The sequence below is a fragment of the Dermacentor variabilis genome, chromosome 7, assembly GCF_050947875.1.
Source record: "Dermacentor variabilis isolate Ectoservices chromosome 7, ASM5094787v1, whole genome shotgun sequence".
NCBI classification, from domain to species: domain Eukaryota; kingdom Metazoa; phylum Arthropoda; class Arachnida; order Ixodida; family Ixodidae; genus Dermacentor; species Dermacentor variabilis.
In genome coordinates, this window is record NC_134574.1 from 145,978,278 (window position 1) to 146,005,949 (window position 27,672).

At 43.3% G+C, this 27,672-nt stretch overlaps 1 protein-coding gene across 1 annotated transcript; it reads right to left on the reverse strand.

Annotated features, from left to right (window-relative positions):
- On the reverse strand, positions 1 to 27,672 carry LOC142588104 (ubiquitin-like protein 7). The gene is made up of 9 exons (XM_075699574.1): positions 27,279 to 27,672; positions 23,741 to 23,842; positions 21,715 to 21,800; positions 21,343 to 21,424; positions 19,198 to 19,255; positions 18,579 to 18,744; positions 16,114 to 16,389; positions 13,262 to 13,321; positions 1 to 11,807 (listed from the first exon to the last, which is right to left on the reverse strand). The coding sequence occupies exons 1-9, from the start codon at positions 27,433 to 27,435 to the stop codon at positions 11,658 to 11,660; spliced, it is 1,137 nt and encodes a 378-aa protein (XP_075555689.1). The 5' UTR covers positions 27,436 to 27,672; the 3' UTR covers positions 1 to 11,657.

Sequence of the window (27,672 nt, forward strand, 5' to 3'; positions counted from 1 at the left end):
TTTCATTTCCTTCACATTTATTCCAGCTTTTAGTGCACCTTCACACGACTACAGTAACATGGATCCAAAAATATGGTGCTGTGCACTTCCTTCCCATGTCATTCGGGTACAATCTTCCAACACTCAACACATGCCAAGTCCAGAAATAATTAAAGAAAAAAGGAAGCGAATCATGGCAGACTATGCACTGGAGAATTTTGATGCAATAGGCAGCATAGAGTTCCTAGTGGCAGGGTATAGCTATCAGCAGAGTTGTTGCATGTACAAGTACGTAAACTGCAACTTTCTGGGAACATATTGGTGCTAACTGCACTGTTGAGCATGACCGGAGTGACAAGAGCATCTTTACTTTTCTGACAATAGCAGCAGAAATGGTTTGCAGTCTAACATTCTGATCTGCAAACTATTAGCCTTATGCAAACGAAAGCTTCTTTTATTTGGTCACAAGTTAACATATATCAATTCTGCTAGACATCTCGCCAAAATAAAAGTCATGGACAAGCCGCAGTATGCAACATTCCTGCATTAACTACCATGGCGCTTTTCATCGAGACAGAGCTAAAGCATGCAAACAGCCTGTTACACCCCACAGTTGGCACAGCCTAGCAAACTAGCATGGTGGGAGAGAAGCCGAGAGATGCGTCACCTAACACAGGGCACACTGCACTGTTTTCAATGGTGAAGCTGAAATTTCTTTGGGCCTTGTGTCACAGGTGAAGCTGCGGTTTATTCTGAGAAAAAGAAAAAAAAAATATTCTGGAACCTTACCATTGCCAAACCTAGCATCATACGAAAGCTGCCACCAAATCTTACTTCAATCTAAACATGGAAGTCCAAGCAAGCAATGGTTACATGGCAGAAAGGTGTTCATTTTCATCACAACACTTATTTGTATATTGCACTTTATACATCAAAGTAAAGCGGAACTCAAGTAACACTGCGGTCTTGCAGGCACTAAACGCCACAGGAAATGCGTGTTTTTCGACAAACAACAGATACAAGAGAGCCAAACAGCTTTCACCAAATTACTCAACTTCTCCAGACTGATCCCAAGCAATGCGAAGCACGATTCAGCAGTACAGTCTTGGACATTACTTCCTTGAGCCACTTTGTCTTGTACATCACCCACCTCTGTTGAAATTGAGGTTTCTCCGAGAAAACAGTGCCACCGTCTCTACGTGTCGGACACCACTGCTTGCGAAAGAGATCACCATCCTCAGTGAATGAGAATCACCGAGAATGTTGTTCCCATCGCCATGCATGTTCGAAAAACATATTTCTGTGGAATCCTTTTGCAGTCACAAAAAGATCAATCTCAAGGAAGTTAACATACGACGACAAGAGTGCTAGTTAAAAATTTGTACACAGCTTTTCTTTCTTTCAAGTTCAACATTACGCTATGGGAACAGGTGGCTCAACACAGCGAACTGCAGAAAAATACTTCACCACCCCCAAATTATATTCACAGCTCAACAACGTTTAATTGTATGGACAATGAGACAAGTCAACAAAACGCCCGGCAAGTGACACACAAGTGACTACTTTCGGAATTTGTGCCACAACAAATATTCAGTTCTTTCTTCAGAAACACAGCGCCCACAGTAAGGTCTCTTGAGCATGCGAAAAATTTTGTACAAGTTCAAACACCATACACTTTCAAAACGTCACTCAATTTTGCGGAAAGACTACATCGGCATAAATATTAAGTAGCTATAGATGTTGTCAAGGTTCTGGCATTCCTGTATAGAAACACAATCAAACAGCACAAACATTACCAGACATTGAATATGGAGCCATCTTTCTTTTTTTTTCAAAATTTAATGAGACCTGTGATCATCTTAATCATTTATATTACTTAATATGCATGCCAACATCACACAGGCACAATAGATGACATTAACTGCTAAATATAAAGGCATTCGTGCAATGCCACAGGGACATGCATAATGTCATTAAAATGTAATGCCCTTTGTAGAATATTGCATTCTCACAGATCAATCAATTACCAAATATACACTGTCACTCTAAGCATTAGCAGCTATGGCTGTACATTAAAAACATATTTCTGAAGTAATCTGAAATACAACTCTACACAAAACGCGCCTGTTCAATTTTTAGTAGTATTTCTTGAACTTTCGCCTGATAAATAATTTGTTAGTAATATTGTGATTGGCAAACTTCTTGAATTTATTACAGCTAGTGTCAAGGTGTTTGTCATGGAAAATATTCATGTAGGTATCACACTTTATGTAATGACATCAAGAAACTTAAGGTCCCAGACTCTTAATGACATTAACCTTGATCGTGTTACACAAGGATTATAAATATCACGTAAATGTGCTGTTAACTGCGATTCCTTACGTCTAGCTGGCTGCAAGCAGGTTACTTCTTTCTAGATGTTTCAGTGGTTTTGCTCTGCACACAGATAAACATGTAGCAGTAGTTTTAACACGTAGCGATTCCTGTTTGAGCTGCAACACATGGACTACCGACTTGTGCACATAAGCAGCTACCAAACTTCATATTTAGCTATAAACAAAACTCCACTATGAAAGTTCATTGCTTTATGTTTTGCTGGCTGGTTAGTGTTAAAATTGGCCTTGTCCAAAGAACAAGGCCATTAATTAGCTCACGCAAAGGGCAAATTTTCCTACACTAGTGCATTAATCATGCTAAAGGATTTCTGTTTGCTTGCAGAAAAGATGCATTCCTTATGCTCCTAAAACGATATGTTTATAAACTAGACTGCGAATACGTGAAAGTACAACAGCTTGAACAAAAGTAAAACAACTCTAACATCACGAAAGTAGCTGCCTTTTGAAGCCACATGCTGCACGAGGTGACTGATTGAAAGAATCTGCGCAACGTCACTTGTTGCGAAACCTTTCAAATTGAATCCAGACTACTGCGCCAAATCTTGAACTGTAGCACTGAAAACGTGGAGCTCTGAGCCTTAATTTCACAGCAACTTTTAAGTTCAACTCAACTACTACCTGGGCCGGTAGTCTCGCTACTATTTACTCACAACATACCGTGCCACTATTTCCTTTTTGTGCAAAGTCCGCATATAATCCTATTTCTGAGGTACATATTAAAAAGTGTTGGTGAAAGTTCATGGCTGTCAATACTAAATATTCAATACACAGCTATCAAGCCATTAATCATTGTATGAAGCCACAACAGTTCCAGTGCAGCAAGTAAAATGCAGACTTCCAAGTTTTGTTTTTTACATGGATTATATTTCACTTTTATCACTCAATGCCCTGACTGATGTTGGCATTAGTATGAGAAGAGTGTCACTCGAGACCAATGACAAAATGCAAAAAGGAAAGCAATAGGAATAGATTCTTGCTTCATTTCGGTCTAGATGACTTTCAACAAATGTAGGCGATGAAATTCTAAAAAATTGCAAATATAGCCTTACCATCACTCGCATTTGCCAGTGAGAGAGGAACGTTGCAGTGGCGCACATTTTGTGCAGCTCAAATCAAACGTTAAGCAAGAAAGTGCAAATTAGCCACGAGCTCATCGAGTGTTCCTAAAGATACTTGCAGATCGTGACACCACAAGCGTTTAGTATTACCGCTATGACACGCTGTAGTGTTTCACGCTAATTCTACCTGCAACTTGCAATACTGCCTGTGAAGGCTAACAGTGTCGCATCATAGTGGAGATTTACTAGTGTAGATGCATGACGGAATACTGACGTAAGGAGGCGAGCTTGAGGCAACGTCCTTGTGGTGGTGCATTCAACCAAAGTGCAAAAAAATTTATGTTGCAATAACCACTTGTGTTTAACTTGTCCACTACACTGTCAGCAGCGACATAATGATGTGATGGCCATTTTCATGCTTTTTATTCTAAGAAGAAAACTGTGCGATGTAAGTACATTGTATAGCGTGTTATGGCTCGTCTCACATTGGCACCACCAATGATGTTTTTGGATGCATTTTTCAATATACACCTGCGCCTACATCTCCATCTCGGTAATAAAGAAACCTGCGATATACAGCCAGTGGCAGGAAAAAGGTGCTAATAATTACGACTTGCAATGGCAGTACCATGGGATAAAAATGCAAAACCAGCAGCATACCACAAGGTATGCTTCAATGGTCTATGACAGATATAATAGTAAAATTTAACCTTGCAGACACAAAAGAGTATGCCAACGTTGAAATAACTTTCTATTGTCTACTACTGGTTACTGACTCTTTAACGTGCATGACATGAAATGCCAGTGTCAGTGATCTGTAAAAGATACACAGTGCCCAATTCGGCTTAATGAAATTGGCCAGACTGCTGTCCAGACTAGCCTTTGCCGTTTTCTATCTCCCTAGAAATACACATGATGTAGGCAAGTAGCTTGTGCATGCAACCACCTGCTACCCTTCCCAAGCTTTGCCATTTCCTGGAAAATGGCAAAAGCACTTGTACTCGTACGAGTACTTTTGTACGAGAAATTACTCGTGCGATTGCGAGTAAAATCGTACGAGTAATTTCTACGAAAGCAGCAAATGGCTGCAGTTCAAAGAGCAGTGCCACCTTTAAGTGGAACTTTCAAGACAAAGCTTATTTTGTTGCTTTTCAGGAAAAACTGGCATTCTAAAAAAAAAATATGTCCACAAGATAGAAGCACACGCGCATTCTTACATGAACATTTCTGAGTTGTTTAACCCGATACTGCGCGACTCAATGCCATGAAGTGAAATGGGCACAGCAATATGTGAAGCAGCAACCATGCAGAATATAGATCCTTCATATTTCGAGCTTGACGTCACGAAGCATTGGCGTGTACACCTCTAATGCCAGATGATAACCACACTGTTATCACAGCTGATATGCAGATAGTCTGTGCATCAGTCAGTAACCTTACAGAACGCATACTGATCAGCCTTACAGTGCGGTCACAGCGAGGCATAGAACGGACATGTGCAGATGCCAAATGACAGTGCGTCGAAAATATGTTGGAAACACATTTCGTTTGACTGTCACTATTTAACAGGCACCAAGGCAAATGATGCGTAGGTGAAAAAATAAGACGATATCAAATTCCTACAAGTACAATCAAGCACAAATGCCAGTCGCTGACGAATCAAAGCTAGTAGATAATGTTACATCATCCTGCACACATATACAACATTTGCTACATTTTCTTTTGACAATGCTTGGCCAGATTTTTTCTTTGTGCCCAATACTTTTTTTATGCTGTTATTCACCATTTAGTACTGTTATTCTGCCAAAGAGAGTGTCCGATGTCACAGTCTAAATATATTCAGGTCCAATAAACCTCCCTTAAATGCTTTCCATTGCATGCGAGTCCAGCCTGTTGCCTTCTTGGCAACACGTCATCTCTTCAACTAGTAACAAACAATAAATGCTAACGAATTCTTCATTACCTTAATGTTTTCCTGGTTTACGGAATATCCATCAAGAGTTATAGAAATGTTGAGTCGAAATTCAATTTCCTAGTTTTCGTGGGATTGTATAGTATACAGAAAAGGTTGATATAATGTGTGGACTGTTTAAGGGATACCGCAGTATGCGCATTTCAATCCACACACTACACGTTTTCGAGAATGGCGAACAAAATTTGTGTGTTGCAATACGTTGCAATCGCTACGTATTGTACACCCACAAAATTTTTATTTACAATCATACCCTTGACGCTCCGCAAAATTATCTAGCAGATGTCATATTGCCTTTAAACTTATGCCATTATACATAAATAGCAAGAACAACATTGACCAGAAAATTGTTATGCATCCATACGGCTTCCAAAACACCCACCACAATATTCACACCCCTTCAAGGTTATGTGCGTATGAAACTGTTTTGACTTAAAAAAAAAAGAGGAAAGGCCCCGCATCTGTGCTGCAAATACATGCGAACTTTCATAAAGCATCTTGACAGCCTAAAGGCCATTCATCTGATGACCGCAAGCTAACTGCAAGCTAACTACTACAGAATGTCACACACTTGTAACAATGCCTTAGTCACCACCGTGACTACACGCTATCCTGACTACTGAAATGTTGCCGGGCAAGACTGGTCATACAGCCATGACTATCTGGAAGGATAAAAATGAACCACTTCTCTTGTGATAGCTAAGGATAATTTTATTATAAAGCCACACATATCCTTTTGAGATGAAAACAAACCGCAAGGAAAAGGTCGCAGCAGGATTCCCTTCAGCCCTCTTTGAACAAAAAGCTATAGTCCTACAAGTCATAGTGCTATGCCAAGTTGCATGCAAGTCGGGCACTTATTTTAGCTTTTTTAGGGACATCATAAACTCAAATGCTTCGAAATTCAAATAGATTATCTACATTTCTTGACAAATCTAGCAGTTTGTTGCCTTATCACTAAGGCGAGATACCAAATGCCAAGCTCTGACAATTCAGCACCTGGCACTCAAGTCACCAAAAAAGTACAGTTGAACCTCGATATAATGAACTTCAATATAACGAAATACTCCATATAAAAAGTATAACTTTTCAGAAACTCTTGTGCACAGAACACCATGTATTTAGAACCTCGAAATAACGTAGTGTGTTTCAATATAACGAAATTTCGCTTCCTCTGCAAAGGAATGCAAGGAATGCCGAAACAATAAGCAGGAACTTCCACGGACGCATATGGTGAAATGATTGAATTACATGCGGCTGCTTGCAAACGCACCTCTCAAATCATGCGCGGCGTGACAAGAGCGACCGCCGAAGTGAATCCGCATCATGTTTCATATAAAGTCCAAATGCAATAAGATCCTATCGCGCCCTGCGCACTTCGTGCTTTAGGCGAGAGTGAAAGCGTGCAAGGGTGAGAAAGAAAGACGGTGGCTTCACGAGTGCCGCCTTCTCGCGCAAGCAAAGGGAAAGAGGGGTAGGGGAGCGAGCTCGCAGTAACGCGACCAAGCGCATGCGAGTGGCATGGGGGGGGGGGGTTAAGTTGGCGGGCATTTGGGCCGTGGCTGTAAACGCGGCTGAGCGCACGCTCAGCTATGCATCCTGCATCAGAGGTAATATGCCACGTGTGTGCAGAGTGGGCATGCCAAGACGGCGTGGCATCATGTAAGCTGTCTTCCTCCACCTTTAGTATTGGAGGATGCGTAATCTCGAGTTTTCGTGACTCGCTGGAGCGAGAGGCAGATCAAGCATTCGCTACCCGCTGTCAGCGAGTTTCCGTGATTCGCTGGAGCGAGAGGCAGATGAAGCATTCGCTACCCTATGTCAGCACTTCTCATGATGGCGTCGTCCCAGCGAGGGCGATGCGATCAGCTGCGGGGGCGCAATGCAACCGAAAACGTGGCTGGCTTCGCTTAATACACACCGCCGATGTGAAGATATCATCGACGTGGCATGAAACCGTATAATTCGTCACCGACTCCCAAATCCATCAAAATTAATTGCTTTCTCATTCAGATTTGCTTTTTTCGATTGCCTGATAATCGGGAAAATTCTGCTGCCCCTTTCCATCCAAAAAATATCGAACGACGACTGTACTTATTTGCATAAAAGGTCAAATTTCAATACAACGAAATTTTGATATCACGAAGCAAATTGCCAATTTTACCTACTTCATTACATCGAGGTTTTACTGCATAACACCACGCCAAAAATAGAGTTCCCTGCTAGAATGATCACTCTCTGCTTCTAAAAAAGGATTGCACATTTCATCATATAAGCCCAATACCAGCTGCTTATGTGAGCAATCTTCTATAACTTTAAGGAAGAGATCATTAAATTAGTGAAGACAGTTAAGTCACCTACACACATTGGGAAAGTTACAACTTTGAGAACTGCAGGAGCCTTGGTGCCACCTCAGCCCCTCCATTCATTATCGCAGTGACAGATCCTTCACAGCGTGCACAGATAGGGCACGGGCAAAAGAAATTGCAGAAACCATACAAGCGAGGAAAAAGAAACTAACTGCAAAAGTGGACCAATTATCAGGGATAACAGCCCTACCTAGACATCCTCTAAGGCAGAAATTAAGTCTGACGTGTTTGAACGAGCGACAAAAGTACAAAGCACTCGAAGGACCATGGAGGAGGAAGGTCAGCGTTCATGCCGCCTCATCCCTTGTGCTTGTTTTCTCGTGCATTGCCCTCTACAGCTGAGTGTCAAATGTTTACGGACTGTGAAATTAGAGAAAACGTGGGGATTTCGGAGCAGTTTAGGACCACATCCAGTAAGATGGCAGGACAACATGTTGTTCGCATATACAAGCCTGATTACATTCCAGGTTGTGCTGCCCAGGCTGTGGAATCATTCAGCGATTTCTCAAATTCCATGTTCCATAAACCTTTGACACTGACTGTACATACCAACTTCTCCCACTACGTGAACATCATATGGCTGCCAGTAAGAATGCTACAAAGCGTATTCCTCAACATCTTCAGCCCTGCCTGAAAATAAACGGCTCACATTGCTGAGGTATTTTGCATATGTGCCACAGCTAAGTCTTGTTAATCACTCACGCATCATTTTCTGAGCTAGCTTTTATGGTCGATGATTAACAATGGCCAATTCATGCACACTAGCATCACTGCCAATAACTATAGCGTCTGTGTGTAATACCACTATTGATTTCCAACAAGTACAGGAAAACAGTGGTTATGCAAAGGCTACAACCCTGTAACACAGGTGGCCAATGAACAGCCCTACCACTCATAAACAACACACAAGTAACGTTTAACAAACAGTATGATCCACTTTTAGAAGAAACACCAAATTACTGTAAAAGCTAACATGACTGTATCTTCAGTCACAGTCATATCAACAGGAAAGAGTGGTTGATGTGATGTGTCGGGTAAACCTAGAATGGTAAAAAAATTATTGCAGAGTCCTCTCTTCAAAACTATCTCCAAAAATAGTAACGTGGAGTGAACCGTTGCAGTGCACTGAACATATTTAACCATATGTACAGTGTGCTTAGGTAAATTTAAATATTTTTAGAGTAGTTTATGCAAATTAAGGATGCCTAGATTTTTGTCATGACAAGCATTGTACCGATGCTTTGCATCTGGGTCGAACTGACACAAGCAGCTCAGCCAATCTGTGCACACTGCGTGTAATTTAGCTGCTACAACAACGAAAGACCGCATGCGAGCTTCGGCTTCCTGCTAGTCTCCACAGGCAGACACAGCAGCCAGCAAAACTGCGATTCAGAGGGGAAAAAAAAAAGAATCACAGGAATTTGAATGAAAAGAAGACGAAAAGAAGGTGAACAAAGAAAATGACCAGGACATCGAACACTCGAGGTACTTCTTCGAAATGGCCAGCATGTTACATGACTAACAAGCACAGCTACAGCAAAGGAGACTAGGTCGAACGTGACTTTTCGATCAGCGAAGCAAGCATCTTGTCTGCTCTTTTACGCTGTTAGACATCACGAAACACCTCCGGAAAAACATTAAAAGCTCCTGAAAAAATAATCACACAAACTAAACCACAAACACAGATACAACAGCAGATAAAGAAAGAGAGATAAACTCTCAATCTTGGTACAGCAAAACGAGCATCACGAACGCTGAAATATGGAAACCAGCTATGACGAAGTTCCACATGCAGACTGAATTTGTGCTCGAAGGGTACTGATATGAATGTCTGAAATACCACGTCAGTGTTGCGTTATTAGATGTATTGGAGGCACAGCAAGGTTTCTTCCAAGGCCAACGCACCGTAAGTGTGGTCGTCCCTCCCACCAAATGAAGTATTTTTCGCTCCCCAGGCACATTCTGGTGCACCCCAATTTCGGAACCTGCCACCGTCAAAAACGCTATTCACATGATGATGTTGCTGCAACTTAAAAAAAAAAAGAAAAAAAAATGTAACGACGATGGCAACGTAAGCTGCTGTGCCAGTGACAGTTGCGGGAGCATGGCACCCTCTTTACGCTACCCTCCAAACTTGCTGAAGGTAACAGTAGCTCAAGGAGCATGGCCTCAGAGATTGCCAGCACAGCCCAGGATCCCTATATCGCACCGGAAAATTTTCTCAGGCAAGATCCTATATTCAGCATTCCACCTAAATCCCGCAGGAAGTGTCCTACTTCCAGCTGACATTTTGTCGCCATCTAATTCATTACTCAGCATGGTACACGCATTGAAAGATTTATTTCAGAAATGTTGTCACTTTAAGTTGCAGTTAACATTTACCTCAGGTTTCTCTAAGTGAGAATGACTGGGTATGCTTTTTCTTTTTTTCCCCCCCACTTTGCACACTACATAAGGAATCTTTTGCACACTTCCCTGCAATAATAAGTGTGTGGCGCACACAAAATAAAAATTAACAAGAAAATAACAAAAGAACGCTAAAGTACATTTACAAACACTGTCAATCCGAATATTCTTTTTTCTTTTTGCAAGTGCACCAAAATATTGAATGTCCCTTCGCCACCAAAGGAGTGCTAGGTTACCCCGACTACCTTTTTAGAAAGCAACGCACACTCACCAACACAGAATGAAATGTCAAGTCAAAGACATATGTAGCCACAGCAGCCTGCCCTCCTTTTATTATCCAGCTTTGTATTCTATTCTTCCATTTTTATATTCTTTGCACGCGACATCCACTGACAGGCACTTCACACGATACGACAAACATATTGACGATTCCTTACGCTCAAGTGAGCAGCTCTGAAAAAATGAGGTCGAGGGTTCGACGGAAGCTCGTCTGGACGGGGATGCTCACAACACAACCACATATGCACCGAGCATAGTCAAAGCTCGAAGGCTAGTATAGTACGAAAGACTAAAAAACAAAAAATAAACGGGAAAGTCAAAAAGAAGAAAAACAAGAAAGCGGGCATTTTAGACTGTCAACGATATTCTGATATTATGCCATTCATGTCTGCCACATCTCTGAAAGCAGGCCAAAGCTCATCAAAAAAATAATAATAATGCCAAGTGGCATCTTCAGTACCCATTTTCAAGATTGCCAGGCAAGCTACATTACTGAAACTAGATGCCACACGAGTACATTAGAACGCCAATAGTGTGGCCAAACCAAAGGACACTGTTTCTCATCATAAGAAACAAGAGTTTATCATACTGCCTGCTCTAAGAATCATTCAGACAAGTTGTGTCATTATTCGTGCAGGCAATTAAAACTACAGTTCATATCTTTTGTGAACAAGGAGATCTGTGTCAGGCAGCCAACGTCAATGTACATGTTTTTCAGTCTCTGCTGGCGAGAGTATGTTTCTTTCAACTGTGTTCTTCCCTTGCCAATCCGTTTTCCATAACAGTCTCGCCTACAAACTGCCCCTGGGACATCAAACTTGTCCCCAACGTGTGCTCAACGTAAATGTCTTTGCGCTGAACAGAAAATTTTTGCATCACGCATTCAGTTACATCAAGCTCACGACATACAGGTTATTCCAGAGGGCACATGTGATGGAGTTACCAGGGGTAACGAGGCAGAAGCAGTGAACAAGGAGGCAGTAAAGGCTTTGCATTTACTGTGACCATCTCCGAGATCTGTGCATCATTGCAAGTACAACACCGTCCATACATTGTTTTTTTTTTTTTTTAACGGCAACTAAACGTCAACACGTGTTGCTGTCATACTGCTGTCTTTTTTTTTTTATCTGGGCAACATTCATAAGTTGACAGCACGACAAGGAGAGTTTCGGCACCTGCCGGCTGATTACAAGAAAAGTTACGTGGGCATGTTGGCCGGATCACTATCGCCAAAGTCCGAAAAAAGCAGCTCCAAGGCGGCTTGCACGTCGCCTCCGGTGGCTACCAGGGCCTGCAGGCAAGTCGCGTCGTTGGCTATGCCCATGTCCCGCAGCTGCTGGAGCTGGCTCTGCGATGAAGGCGTGACAGATGCGACGCATAAAACTCAGAAAAGCCACGGTTATCATTGTTTCTATTTGATGTATAGTTTTTCTTTTTCAATACGTCTAACTGCACGGTTATTTCCTGTTAAAATCTTCTGCTATTTTCATTCGTATTAGCGCATTCACTACCCTTTTATCGCTAAAGTGCTTCGTTTTTTCCCCCCCTCTTTTACACACTGACAGGGTCTCACCTACGGTTCTTGAAACATGGGACCTTCTACTGTATGTCTTGCCCATTTTCAATGAAATGTTTCATGTAATCATTTGAAAATAAAAACTTGGAAATCAGCACTACGCTGACTTTGATACCTCGAGGTGCTGATTTGCGCACGACAAACTTAACCCTCTGGCTCCCAAGTTGTTCCATAAAAAGTGCACAATACCTACCAATTGTTTTTTTTTTATTCTCACAAAATTATGGTGCTTATGCCCGTGTTTGACAAATGCATTAAATGCGCAATTTATCTGTGATATTCACCCAATATGTCAGTGAAGGACGCCTACCGAGAAGAAGCTTTCCCTCAGCACATGTCTCAGGTTCGATGGTAATTATCTGAACACATGATAACGAAAGGAATCGAAGGCATCGAAGCAGATATATTGAAGTGCCGATGATCAAATGCACAAGGTGGACTAGTCTGGTGAGCAAGGCTCATCTTCCAATTCCAGGTGCCCAGCGTGCACCCTGCACTGGCCACGTACCGGCACTTGGTCAAATCCAGAAAGTAGACAAGCTTGGTCAAGACATGAAGTTTGCAGTCTTTAATTAAAGTGAAATAAATATTTTGCGGTATGCCCACGGGCGCTGCTGGGGTATGGAAATGCCAAAAGACAGAATCCCATACCGTGCAGCACCGGCCTCCAAATCAATAGATCATGGGTCGAATACCAGATTTTAGTTTTACCTTCGCTCATTAACTCATAAATAAAATGTTATTTGTCTATTATACAGCTCTCCCGAATTTTTTGTTAAGTTTACGACCTTTGTGTTCAACTTCACGAAAAATAAATTTGGTGGCGAAGATGTTTGCTCGTCAATCTTTGAACATTACGTTGGAAGAGTTTCGATGGTGAAAGTATGCAAGAGGGATATCCGATTGGAGCAAGTTCATTCACACGGGTTGTGCAGGCAGACGAAACAGGCATCCGCTGGAATATTCATGGCGAACTGAAAGCAATACGTTGCTTTTCAGACTTTGCCGAGTTTGCCACTGCTTGCAAGTTAAGGGCAAGCTTTAGAAAAGTGTATGTTATCTCTATCTCTGTCTCTCCCATGCACTGCTAAATTGCCATACTTGTAGCTCCCATAGACGTCAGCACCAGGTTTCCCTTTAGTACCTCTTGTGAGAAACTCTAGAGATGCAGAATTTTGCATTAATGTCTGCAGCGCTGTCCATGTATACAGAAAACACCTACAAACCTGATATGTGACGGCAGGGTCTGCCACTTCAGCTGCAGGAGCGCCCGCAGGTGATGGTGACTGGACAGAGAAGACACGGCATCATATACATCAAATTCCAGCCTTTCAATGTTAGGTACGGGACTGGTAGAGGTTCAACTAATTGCTGAATCATTTGATTGATTGATTGATTGATTGATTGATTGATTGATTGATTGATTGATTGATAGCCAGATAGATTGATAGATAGCCAGATAGATAGATAGATAGCCAGATAGATAGATAGATAGATAGCCAGATAGTAAGATAGCCAGTTAGATAGATAGATAGCCAGATAGTAAGATAGCCATAGATAGCCAGATAGATAGATAGAAAGATAGATAGATAGCCAGATAGTAAGATAGATAGCCAGATAGATAAAAAGATAGATAGATAGATAGCCAGACAGACAGATAGCACATTCGATTTCTACTTTGTCTAGGGGCTTTGATGTAATTTCAATGTTAGTTTCCTACTTTGGACACGTAGCAAGCAGGTGCACATTTCATTTAAGGGCATGTGAGAAATGGACAAACACTGCTAAATAAATTAGCAGTGTGTTTGGGCATTTTTTTTTCTCCATCTTGTTTGATTCGGCCCACCGGAAAAGTTTATCAATTTCCTCAGTCCCATCAGGGATGTATTAACAGAAGTCAACTGTACATTGGCTATAACACTGAGCAGCCACAGTAACATGAACTTTTGTGTGTTCTATGGTAAAATAAACCACTTACTCTACAATGTTCCCATGCCCCATTATTGCTTACAATAATAAAATCTGGCTGTAACTGGGTGTCCACGTCAAAAGACACCCAGTTGCGAATAGCATTCATTTATGTATCACATAATGTAAATATGATCTCCATATTCAGAAATGCACTTTAACTTGAAGCCTATGCTTGGCTCCATCAAGGTACTGCCTGATGTGAGCATGCCCAAAGAAAGTCAATGGGTATCTTGGGCACATTCACGCCAGGCATCCTCATGATCAAGTCAAGCATGGGCTTGAAGTTGAGGTGCATTTCCAATTACAGGGGGTAAGCCTCTTCTGCTTTCTTTTTTTACCATACCAACTCTGCGAAAATATTATATTTCAGTTTGCCTAAAAAAAAGTATCTGATGTTCAATTCGATTTGGGAATTTCACTATTAGAATACAGTCGAAACCACTTATAATAATATTCAAGTGCCATGAAAATTCTGTTGTTATAACTGATAATTGTTGCATGGGCTGCATGAAAAAAGAAGTTTTTTTCTTAATGGGGCACAGCAGAGCTGTTGCGAGAAAATTAAAATGGCGGGGAGCCCCAGTACCCCTACCCATCACCACCTTCCTGCATTCAGCTGCTGATAGTCTTGACTCATTTAACTGTAACTCTGGCTCCTGTGTGCCCCGATCGCATGTAACAAGCCACGGCTGTCGGCGGTCAAGAATGGCACTGCTATAACAACTGCAGAGAGGGGTCACGGGCAGCAAGCGACACGCGAGCTGCGCCGAGGCATCGCTTTGGTGCCCCTAAAAGGGGCCATTTAAAAAAATATGAGAAGGTTGCCACGGCAGCCTGTTGGCTTGAGAAATCCAGAAGGAATGCTGGGCCAAGACCGCCACAAGCATCTCGCCACCTACATTCTTCTCACTGCCTTGCACGAGAAAACCCTATGTGTGCTGACCTTGCTTGCTTTATGCAAAGCTAGCCGACACCCTTCTCAAAGGCATCCAGGTGTTCCATGGGCTCTAGCGAAAGGTCTCTCGCGAAAATGAAGCCCTGGAGGGACTGAATCACCTGCAAGGCCTCCTGCGAGGACAACGTTGAGGCAGCCTGCCTTAATGTGCCATTGTTTCCGTCATCGCCGTCACTATCCGATGCAAGCAGGTTGGTGACAATCGCCTCATCAGTTAGAAGCACTTTGTTTCAAAATCTATAGCACTGCCCTTTTTTTCACCAGCTACGTCGAGCATTGCCGATGTACAGCGGGCGGATCAGCCATCTTCTGTTTCGGCAGCAAGTCAAACGAAGCTGAGAAACCACATGGCCAGGAACGACTTCGACGTAACCAACAAAGACAAGCATGAGCAACTTAATCCATTGGCAGAACTGCAGAGAATGAGGGACCAGTGAACACTCTGGGAGCAGCGCGAGCAGCACAGCGCAGTTGGTGCAGTCCATTCGTGTTCCGGAGGGTGGCGCAGCATAGAGCTATGGGCGCAGCCCTTTCGTGTTCAGAGGGGTGGAAGGGTGATAGGAGAGAGGCGCATGGGAGGCTGGCGATGTGAAGGCTGGAAAATCGGCACGCTGCAGTTGTTCAGGCAGCAGGCGATTATGCAGCGGCTCGAATTTCTCTTTTCGAGGATTTTACATTTCATTACCTTTCAGCACGGTTACCCAGCAGCCAAACTTCATCGTGGTAAGCGATAATGTGGCATGGGGGCATTGTAGTAAGTGGGTTATTTCAACACAGAAAACTTACAAAAGTTGATGGTACAGCAGCTTCCGATTATTATAACCAATATACTGTTCAAACCAATATCATTACAAGTCTGTTAGACTGTACTGTTATTTCATGACATCAAGTTTTGCACACAAACTACAGGAGACAAAAACATTGGAGAGACAGACACAAGCACTTGTGTCTGTTTGTTTGTGAGCTAAACATGCAGTCATGAAATGCCGACACCAAACTCGGCCTGCTCTCTACCCTGCTCACCAGCTTTCCTACCCCGCTCAAAAGATCACTAGTTATTACAGAATGCAGGCCGCAGTTTCCGAATCCTTCCAGTAGACAAGACTGACCAAAGGAGCCAGTCAACTCTAATCTTTCTTAGGCGTGACTCACGGGTGGTGCAACTGCAGCCGCATTTGGTGGAGGAGCCAGGGTCCCCAAAGCCGTCTGCACCGCGCTGTTGAGCATCTCCGACGTTATCGGGTTCCTCGGCGTCGAAGGTGGCGCGTGCAGTCGAGGCGAGGGAGGAATCAGGGGGCTACCTGAGGCTGCTGGCGGGGAGGACGATCCAGAACTCCCCGGATTGGCTGCGGCAGCGGCTAGTGCTGCGGCCAGCTGTGCAGGCGTGATCCGGTTGGGCGAGAACAAGCCACTTCCGGCTCCTGCTGGCTGTAGAAGTGAAAAGAGCGCACCAGCCAGTCGCAAGTTACCCTCTTCAGGTGCTCCGACCACAACTGTACATGCCAAGATAGAACAACAAAAGCACTATCAAAATAATTAAAAATCAAAATAATTATATCACACCTGACTGGACCGTGCTGCAAGTTTGAGTATCACCTGAACAGTTTCAGTAAAGCGAGTTCGAAGTAGATGGCCGAGTGTGTGTTCTTGGGTGTTGGTATGTCGTGTAGCGAATTCACTTTTTTCATTGTTTTTCGCAATGTTTTACATCAGGCATGATTTTCAAGCTGCTATGTGCTTTGCGAGTATGCTAGACAAGAAATAGTGGATGCTCTCATATTTGACAATCCTGTAAAACAGTTCTCGCACGAAGGCCACATTGTGGGGGCATGAGAGCGCTCACTCAAGAATTGAAGATTCTTAATCTATACTTGAGTTCCACACTTTTCACGAATCTGATATGCAAGAAATGTGGTGAAACTGAACTTTCAATGGACATAATTAATCGGCATGTCAGTGCTTTGTAAACCTTGCCCGTGAGAAATTGTGCTTGAAAGCAGTGATAAAATATAACAGCACAGGGCCAGTACAATGTAACGATCTTACTACAATTCTTTTCCTTTTTGCAACTTCACCAATGGTACGAAATGTACTAAGCCTAAGTAATCTACGTGACTGGCGGTCGTGTGTAGTGAATGGTAAAAATACAAAGGTACCCAGTGAAAATAATCACTACATTATATCTGCCCAGAGATCCTTTGAGGTTCTTTAAAGGGCCTGTTACCAGGTTTGGCCATTTGAAACAGACAAGTGCAGCGTATACATCGCACACTGACGATCGTGTCTGCAAAGCATTACAGCCCTGCACGGCCGTACAAACAGCTGAAATTTCAAACCAAACACCGTGTACCTTCCTTCTCAATGAAGCTCTGCTGTCAGCCAGAGAGTCACGGTCACATACGCACAAATGGTGTGACATAAAATCAGCTGCTAGCTACATCACTTACCATGACATGCGAGTTTGGTTATTCATTCAATGCGGAAGGTGCAATGTAAGTGTGTTGTGCAGGAGAAAAAGAAGAAAAAAAAAAAGAGGCGGGGCTCGACTCATGAACGCGACGTGGTCCTTCGGCTCTGGTATACGAAAATTCTGAGAGGAAACACCGCCTGCGCACGCTACTCGAGGAAAACGGAGGGTGCATCTCCACCGGCAGCGACACTCACCTCCGGGCGGCATGGTGATGGAGCAGTTGATTTCTCCTATCTTCTCCGATAAGGAACCGATTTGAAAAATTATATCAGTAAACTTTATCAGCTGTTCTCATGCCACGTAGTAGTTTGATAATTTGCAGACGTGATTACTGGGGCATGATCTACGCTTGTCTGTTTCCAATGCCTAATCTGGTAAGGGGCCTTTTAAACCACAGAGAAACCGGAAAGAAGAAAAGGTAACAGATGACAATTGGGGATGCGAATGGGCCTTACTCTTGCAGTGATAGCAGAGTTTCTCGGATGTTCCAGTGCGACACAAAGTTCGATTTAGTTTTGGGAGATTTCGCAAGTCAGTCTAGACGGTGCGAGAGCAGTAGAAATGCGTGATGCAAGATCACTGCATGGTAAGCACACCACAATCCAACATCGCTACTTGGTTTGTTGTACAAACACAAATCGATCAATGTAGTAAGATGTTGGATATAGCACTCAAGGATCTGCAGGGCTGCTGCAAGTGTCAGCTATCCCACATCTCGAGGATGGGAACTGATATTTGGAACAAAAATCACAACCCATAAAAGCCCTGCTTGGCACGTTTTTCATCTCAATTACACTTACACTATATTACGACTATACCATTATAACTACGCTATACAATCTGATATTGATCCTAATCATTGTTTTTGTTTATGCTAATTACACCAGTGTTATGGAAGCTATTTCATGTTGTCTTTACTAATCTACCGGTTCCATCACTTGTGTAGTTCTGAATGGACAGCATGGTATCATTAAGGTACTGCTGACATTGTCCTAGGATTGGCAAGGCTCAAGCAGTCGTTGTGACTGTCTTTCTCTTTTTTTTTTTTGCTGACCTCACTTTCTTTTGTAAAAAAAAGCGACATAAACTGACTTATCGATTGAACTGATTGCAAATGTAAAAACATTGTTTTTAATGTCCAGCGCACCAATTCAAGCTGCCCTTCCAGGTCTTCGTCATCGCTGAGAGCCTCGAGGGAGTAGGACACCTCAGGCGGCGGCGACATGGAACGCCCAGCCGCGGCACCTTCCTCATGAAATGACACGGCGATTTGCACTGCAGCCTCCACCAGGGCAGGATGACTTTCCGCCATTCTGTGCACAGAAAGTTCAAGTCGTCATGCGTAATGTGAAAACACAGAGCGTGAGAATTATGCGAAATCCCTCAGTGGATGGCTGCTTGTGTCAATGCAGTAGCATTTCATACTCCACAAGGACAAAGAGACTTCCTGCCATTCCGTGAACTCCACCCGATGTATTATTTGTGAAACGAAAATACAGTGCACAAAAGTATAGGCCATCGGAGACGGCCGTTTATGTTAATGCAATAGAACTTCAAAAATGAGGAAAAGGTTCACAATGGTGCGGCTCATATTTGAGCACACAGTGTCTTTCTTTTATTCCACCTTGAGACATTTTTCACGGAAGAGTCCTAAATGTGGTAAATTATTAGATGTGGCCAATTATGAAATGGGGGCAGATACCCACACTGATTCAAGAAAATGGACAAACATACGCAAGGAGATGAAGTCACATTTAGAAACTTACTTTCGGAGGAAGTTTGGGTTCGCCAGCAGCGTCATAAGCTCTGGATCTTGAAGGATGCCTGTGGTTGGCGAAAGAAAAGAAGCTCAAGTGAGCGAAGTGTGGGGTATCAACATGGATGCACAGTCCTAAGAGCACAGTGCTTCAATCATATTTATCAGTGCACGAGTTATTAGTCACGAAAGCAAAAGTGAGATCTGTTCAGACAAACATCAAGGTCAGCTTTGAACTAGGTTCCCAGCTATTCGCAATGCACACTGAACAATTACTGATGCATCCCCAATCAACCATGAAGGCTACTTAAACTTCATACAAACAAATTTCAGCTCGTTCCCTCCCATGGTGTCGGTCACACGTGCTTTACACTTCATGACTTGGCATGGTATATGCTTCTTTTATTTTATGTACGAATATAATTTTATCTGCTGTCCCGTTCATTTAAGAACATTCAAAGAAATCTAGAAGTTATCACGGGAAACCTGAAAAGCACCTTATCCGCTTCTCACCTGGCACAGTTTTCAATGACAAAGGCTCAATCTTTTTTTATCATTTCTCATCAAAATTCTAATCTGCTATGTACTAAACATTTTTAATACGTTGCCTATGCAAAATTGTGCGCCCATATGGTGCTTTCTGCTGGAATTTCATTCCACTCGTATATGTGGGCTTTATTCAAGATGGATGTCTGGATGGTAATCCTTTCAGCTGACAACTGCATTTTCGAACTGGAAAAACATTACCACGTGTACCAACACCTGTGTGGTCTGCCTACGGCCCTGTATGTCCAGTGTCCTTGCGTTTCGAGTTGTTAACTTGGTATCGCGCCATGATCTGCTAGCCTCCTAAATTGCTCAGATTGCAGAGTGACTGTTTTGAAAGGGCGTTGGTCCTGGGTTTGATACCCAAACTCGGACAAATGTTTCTTCAACTGCGAAGCTTTCCTTCAGAAAAGCCTGTACGAGTTTCCCTTTGCCAGAACATAGTGTTCAAGCAGTGGCCCATTCGCCCAATGTAAGTGTAGACACATTAAAAAAAAAAAAAAGAACGACTATTGAAACCAGTATTTCAAGGAGTACTGAGATAAAATTATGTTGCCTTTTAATGCGACCCGTTTCAAATGCCTGCACAGAGCAGCAAGGCATTGGTTGTGAAAAAAGGAGATTACCGTATAGACTTGTGTAACGGCCGGCCCTATTTTTGCAAGCTTTTTTCGAAGTGCGGCCTTGCACGGGATTGGCCGATTTGGTCTAATTTTTTTTCCCAACTGTGAATATGAAATCCAGTGTAATTCTCTGTGGTCGCCCACCGCCACAAGAGTGAACGCGATCCTATTAATAAAGAATTTATCCATCTGTTCATTCATGCATGCTGCATACTTGGCTACTTGCTTTTGCTGTCGAAGCCACTGCTGCTTACGTCCTGTTCGCCAGCACATTCGCCAGCTTTTGCCAAGTAGCGCTCTCACTATTTAATAGTAGCGCTGTGCAAAAGTACGCTACACACGACATCAGCGCACCAAGCGCAAGTTCTCCTCAGAATTTGTTTTTTCTCCAAATTTTGGGTGCGGCCCTTACATGTGTGTGGCCCTCACTCAAGTCTATAACATGATATTCACATCACCAAAACTTGATGCAGTGGTTTTGTGGTACGAGTCGCCACTGACATGTACACACGCACTAGGACTGAGCTGCTGAAAGCATAGTCCAATCAGTACTCACCAGGACTAGGAGGGGCGCTGGTTTCCCTGCATTTCTAAGAGAAGTGTGCAATTGGAAGTGCCAATTTGGCAGCTTTTAGCGGTCACTAGCAGTGGCCTTCAACCACTGCACCAGGCTGAATGGCGCACTCTGGAGTTTGCAATACCACGTGACAGCCGCCTCCGGTTTTGGTGACATGACTAGCCTCCCTTTCCATGTCCAAAACAATGCCACACCTGGCGCACATATTGAATGCGTTGCACAAATGGTGCTCTAGCCAATTACTTATGGCGCACTCAAGGACTTGAGGCTTTATACCATAATTTTCAAGTCAACAGCTACCTAAAAAGCAAAAAAATAAAGCTTAGCACATAATCCCCCTGGCAGTACTCCCTTAACCTGTCTGCCTACTGTCTTGCATTTTCGACATGAAAGACAAAAACCTCCTTACCGACGGCCACTGGATCATCAGCCAGGGCGGGATTCGCAGCCATCACGTTTTCCAGAACGTTTGGATCCTTGAGGCTTTGCAGCTGAGGATGGAAACGTAAACGGGTGACAACCCTGCAGAGCTTTTCAGCAGCAAATATAAAAGGCAACAAGGTGCCATTACAAAAATGACAAGTAATACAACAGTCGGAGACACCTCATAGTCGAACCCAGGATATATCCCATGACACTACTATCAGTGGCAAATCGAGGGTTTAGCAGACGCTCCCATGACAAAAGTGCTGAACCTGCTTCCCGTTCATCCTCAGCTGTGCCATCAATTTCTAAAGTGGAAATTTTGAGGAATCACTGAAGCAGAACAGTAAAAACTCACCACTGTTCGAAAAGCTGGATTGACCAAGGCAGTGCCAAATGCTATCATGGGGATGTCCTGCATGTCTAGCGTGCAGGTTGGTTTCTCTGCAATTCACAAAAGAGACAGGAGAAGGATCACTTGTGTACCAATACGAACAAGACATCACAAAAGATTTCCTAGTGAAAGTTGACACAAGTCACCTTCCTGAAAACTTGCTGTGTTCCCAGTTAAGGGAAGCTTGACCGAGACCCTTAACACTTAAAGGGGCCCTGAAACACTTTTATAACTAGCTGTAGAATGACCTCACTATTAAGGGCTGTCGTGTCATGAACCTCATACTGCAAGATACTCTCCTATCTTCCAACTATAAGTTGACCAATGCCCGGCTTTCTCTCTCTTCATCTCAGTTAGTGCACTGGAAGCTACACAGCGATAAGAGTCTTTCAGAGATTGCAGACATGTACATGTTTCATTTATTTAACTAAAAATTAATGATTCTGTATTAGTGAGAATGCTCTCACGATCATGAAATCAGCCAATCGTGTTGGCGGGTTCAGCTGCTCAAAATGACTCCACATGACGACATTGCAGAAATGAGAGCAGCAATTTTTTTGCTGTTTTTGGCAACAGACTGTAAATCACCTGCTGCATGAAGTGCAGTGATATTTGGTTCACATGTTCACAGCAGCCTCTACGACAGATCGGCAATGTTTTCTTACTATGTTCAAGAAGTGCTTCAGGGTGTCTTTAATGCTTATGGGTTTACTAACCCTTAACAGGAAGCACATATTTTCATGAATTTCTGGCATAACTGCAAGATGGACCAACGCTCCTAAAATATGCTCCACATACTTCTAAGGCAAGTGGGCCATGAACACCAGCATGCATTTAGCTGATCACAACAGCTGTGACAAGTTGAACACTATAGCACAGCCACACACAGCAAGTACTATTGAAACTGTTTAGTGCTTGCTGTGCACAATACATGGTGAGAAAATGCAAACAAATTGTTTGTACATGAAACATTTTAAGGAGTAGTGACATGGCATGTTCAACTGTGGTTCCGTAGCAAAATTTAAAAAAAATGAAACTTTGACCTCCATTACCTCATCAAATGATCGACCTCTTACTGTGAAATTACTGAAAATAGAGTTTTGAAAGAGTATTTTAAGAGTCTGAATTGATTCAGTGCTTCTATTTGGTGTCCCATTTAACTTACACCTAAATATAAGCACACAAGCATTCCAAAACTCGCTCCACACCGAAATGTGGCCCCAGTGACCAGGAATCAAGCCTGCGATCTTGTGCTTAGCATTAGAACATTAGAACGCCATTGCAACAGGTGCCCAGTTATTTGTTTTAGGCATTAAAGGGCTTTCCTAATTTCATTTGTTGCCTATCTAAATTGTCCACCTAAATCTCTTCTCTAACCTACATTGACACCTCTATCCCTTAAAATTATGTATCTCCTGTGCAGCTCTACAAACAGTCGACCGAAAAAGTTTAAGCGGCTGCTAGAACTGAAAGAAAGCTGAAAGCCTCTACAGTCTCACAATGCGGCCTGGTATTCAGATTCCAAACCTGAACTCCCATATGCCAAAAGTGTAGTGTTATACGATTTTACTAGCTATGGTCCCAAAGTGCTTAAAAATTTCAACGTTTCCTCAAATCCAATGTTCCACAAACTTTTGCAGTTGTTTGTGCATCTGGTATCTACAAAGGCTCCCCAAATCACTTATTTATCCACCTGTACCTGTTTCTCTAACCTACATTGCCACCTGCACCTCTTCTCATAAAGTTATGCAGACCTAGTGCGACTCTACTCTGCATCTGGTAGCTCCAGGGGGTCACCGAGTCGCACATATTGCTCATCAGCCAACAAGAACAAAAGCAGCTGCTTTGCATACAGCCTACACAAAGCAGCACAACACAGCAAAGCAAAAAAGCATATATATAAGAATATGAAGACATTATGCATACAATAGGGCAAGGACATTTGTTCAAGCGGTCCCCGCGCCCCCACTTGGAAAGAAGGAAACCATACCAAGCTCATGATGAGGGTAGGCAAACACCGTCATGCCACTCTTGATCCCACTGGCTTCCAGGGTGTCATCCTGCTTCAGTATTTTGCCCAGGAAAACTAACTCTGAAAGTAATGCCCAATACAAAAAAAAAAAGCAACAAAAGCGTTTGAAGAGGCAGCTCTACATCATGGAAAACACATGAACACACAGACTGTCCTGATGTCTGCAGCCCCAAATTAAACTTTGTTTCTTGCACTTACCACTTTAAGGCACTATGTACACAATTGTGCACACCAAGAACATCCGTCAACAGCAAAAGCATCGTTGAAAGTGATGATATTTAAAATGCGTCCCATGCATCTTGAAACTGTTCTGATTGGAATTATGCAACAAGTTTGAATAGTGGGCTCAGAATGTTTTCACAAAACACATGGGAAGGTAGATCGTTGTGTGTACTTATTTGCTTGGTGTGAGTATGTCGTTGTATATAGTGCATTCACTCCTTTCATGATTGACATTGACAAACACGAGTGCCTACAGTCATCAACCTTCTGTGCATGTTGTGCTATATCACACACACAAAAGGAGGAAGATAGCTGTTTTAAAGCTAGTTTACAAAAGGGCAAGAGAACACTTTCATGCCTGACGTATACCGATATTCCATTTCACAAATGAGTAAAACAGTCCTTGAGTTGTAGGCACACATCACGGGTTTACGAACGGGTAAGCACAGTCAATCACGACAACACAGTGTACATGCGCTCCTGACAGTGAAGTTTGCCGGTGAGGGCTGCACCACCTGTTGCATCAAAAGCACAATTATGGGGCGGACAGGCAATAGGCACCTTGAAAGACAGCGCAGACCTTGTAAAACTGGTTAAGGCACAGCATGGCATTGGCATGTTCAATAACAGAATGAATCTTTTGGAAGCATTTAAAGTGACGCTTATGCTTTCCGGTCTGCGTCGTGGGCCTTTGGTCGGCAGTCCTCAAATCAGTGGCGAATGCATTTTCGGTGCTTGTACGTTGACATTCCTAATGGCATAGCTGGATGTTTGCGTCATTCTTTTGACTGTCCATGAAGGCTTGGTTAACGTGTCCTTGTGTCACCATGCTAGGGCGAGACTACTGTTTAATAAATCAAGATTAACATAAAATACACGTCTTCTCTAAACTGTTGCTCCGGGTGATCTGATGCCTCGCTTGATTCCCCTGCCGATGCTTCATGGGCTTCATTGCCTCAGGTTGGCGGCCAGGTCAGACTCGTGTTACTGGAGCCTAGGGTGCAGTTATGTGCCTGCGAAGTGCTGTTCACATGCAGGGGAAGTGCCTGGCTAACTGGACCAATACACAATGATTTACAAGTCGAGACTAGTTAATTCCATCCATATTTTTCAATTACCTTTGGTTAGCGTGATGCCTGTCACTGACTTGCAATAGCGCTGCGATGCATAATAATAATGCACCAGAAGACTCCCAGGAGGCATCCCATATTACAGAGATCCATACTTATGTATACCTTAACAGGTCCCTAAATCTTGCTTTTTCATTTCGCTTCCTTCAAAGTGTGGCCACAGTAGCAGTGATGCGGCAAAGTGCATTGACATTTCAGCTGCCCGACTATAACGGGCACACTTCATCATTACCTCTGTGCATCAGCCTGATAAGTGTTATAATCACTTTGTGCACGCTAAAGTAAGCGAAAATTGAGGGCTCACAAGAGCGTCGAAGCAGTGCCACGAAAGAGTGAGCTACTCGAATGGTGAGCCAAGTCGTGCTCGTAGACTCCATTGAATTACTATGTCAAAGCAAAACTTCATACACAGCGCAACGCATCTGCAGAAACACTTCATGCATTTTTCCATCACTTCAAATGTTACTACTGCAGCACACACACAAGAAAGACATATTCTTTCACGCCGAGAATGTGTCCGGCGGTGTACAACATTTGCCGTAGGTGGAAGCAAATTTTGCTACTGGCCTGAAGTCACAAAGCTAAAGCTGCACCGTTTGTGTTGCTCGAAGCAAGAGCGGGCATGCAGTTTCAATGCTAGCACAAGATGGCCAGACCAGTCCCTCCATGCTAGTGTTGACTCAACTTGCTGTGCGAGGAGGTGATAGTTCTTGCTCCAATGTGCCCCTGTTGCCTATTGCATGTGGTGCATTACTTCGATTGAAGGTAATGCATCATGCCTGGTACAACTTAGCACATAAAATGTCCAGTGCATGCTGCAGGTGCATGAAATGGGTTAGCGTAGACAACCATGGTAATTAGATGCATGGCTCAGTGCATAAAATGAACCCAAACCAATCTAACCAGCAGATGGTAGAACTGCATCGCGAAGAACTTGGCTTAATAATAATTTTGAGAAACGCTTTAAGGAAGACGTTTGCTGAGTAAATCGAGAATGTGCACTGGTGTTAACAATTATACAAGTCACAAGACTGGCCATAAGACAAAGAATGCACATTATATATATATAGAACATGTAACACACGTAAGAAGTGTCTTCAGACGCTTGATGACAACAATATTTGCTATGGCTACTGCAATGCGTCACTAAAAGTTTACAGTATTTTAACAGACATGCATTAAATGCTTGTCCATGACAAATTAACATTGGTGAATATTAGAAGTAATTGCCACATTTTCTGTAACTTATTAAAAACATTTTCCCTCAAGAGAGGGCAAGAAAATTGTACGCAAATGGAGAACAGTTGTATGAAATTACCAAGTGCTTAAAGACACGTTATAAACTCAGCTGTATGAATGAACCTCACCGAACATATGTCACACTAACGTTATACTGCATTCACACAAGGCAGCACAGATTGACCCACTAAAATTCGACGCCTGTCAGAGATTTCCCAGCATCTGAAACATAAAAGTTGTGCTAGCCCCGCTCCTCGATTTATCGTGCTCCGTACTGCGTTATCATGTCCTCAAGATTCCAAGTCAAGTGCTTCCGTGCCCGCTGGGAATAAAACATGACCCTAATCGGAAGCACCGTCTTATTCGTGGCTCTGAACGTTCGAGGTCACTTTGACGTTTTTCAGTGACGCAATGACGAGCAGATTTGTGCTGAACTAAAACGTACAGCACAAATCCAGACGGAACCAAAAACAACTTCGCAAAAAGCATTTTCGGTGCGGCATGAAGTCGTGAGACGAAAATGCAGCGACAGAAGCTAAATGTCATCGTCGGAGAGAGTTTTTGTCTTTCAAGTTCAAGGTGACTGGAACAAAACAGAGCCCCACACCTCCGCATTCTTCGCGCTCTAGCGGTCGTCACAACGCTACGCTAGCATCCATCAGAGCGAGCAAAATGTCGAAAGCGCCTCTGCAGAGACCACTCTGCGCAATTTATAGGCGCATCATTACGACACCGGAGCGCAAAAATACAAAAAGGACGCGGGAGAACAAATAGGTGTTGGAGAGAAGAAAAAGAGAAGGCAAAAAAAATAGAAAAAAATGATCGACTCGCGTTGCCTAGGCACGACGGAGGCAAGCAGCGGCTTCGAAAGATCGGCGGACTTTGGTAGGTACGAACACACTCACCGAGATCGCCAATGTCCTTGCCGAACATCTCGGCCACTTTGGTGTGCAGCGCCGACACCTTGTCGTCGAGCTTGAGACTCGAGAGCTTGTGTCGCTCGAACTTGCACGAATTCTCCGGCACCAGCGAGACGTAGATGCACCACTCTTCCGAAGCCATGTTTCCGACCGTGGTCGCAGATCGCGCCGCTCGTTGGAAATATAACACGGCCGGTGGTTTAACAGCGCAGATAGATGGGCTGATCACGGCGACAAGCGACGCGGCGTGACGAAAAACATGTCTTATCGGGGGAGGAAAGGCGAAATCACGCCCGAAAGTCTCTCGAAGATGAACGAGCACGCAGGAGACGAGCACGGCGAGCACGCAGGGACCAAAACACAACACACGCTCGAAGCG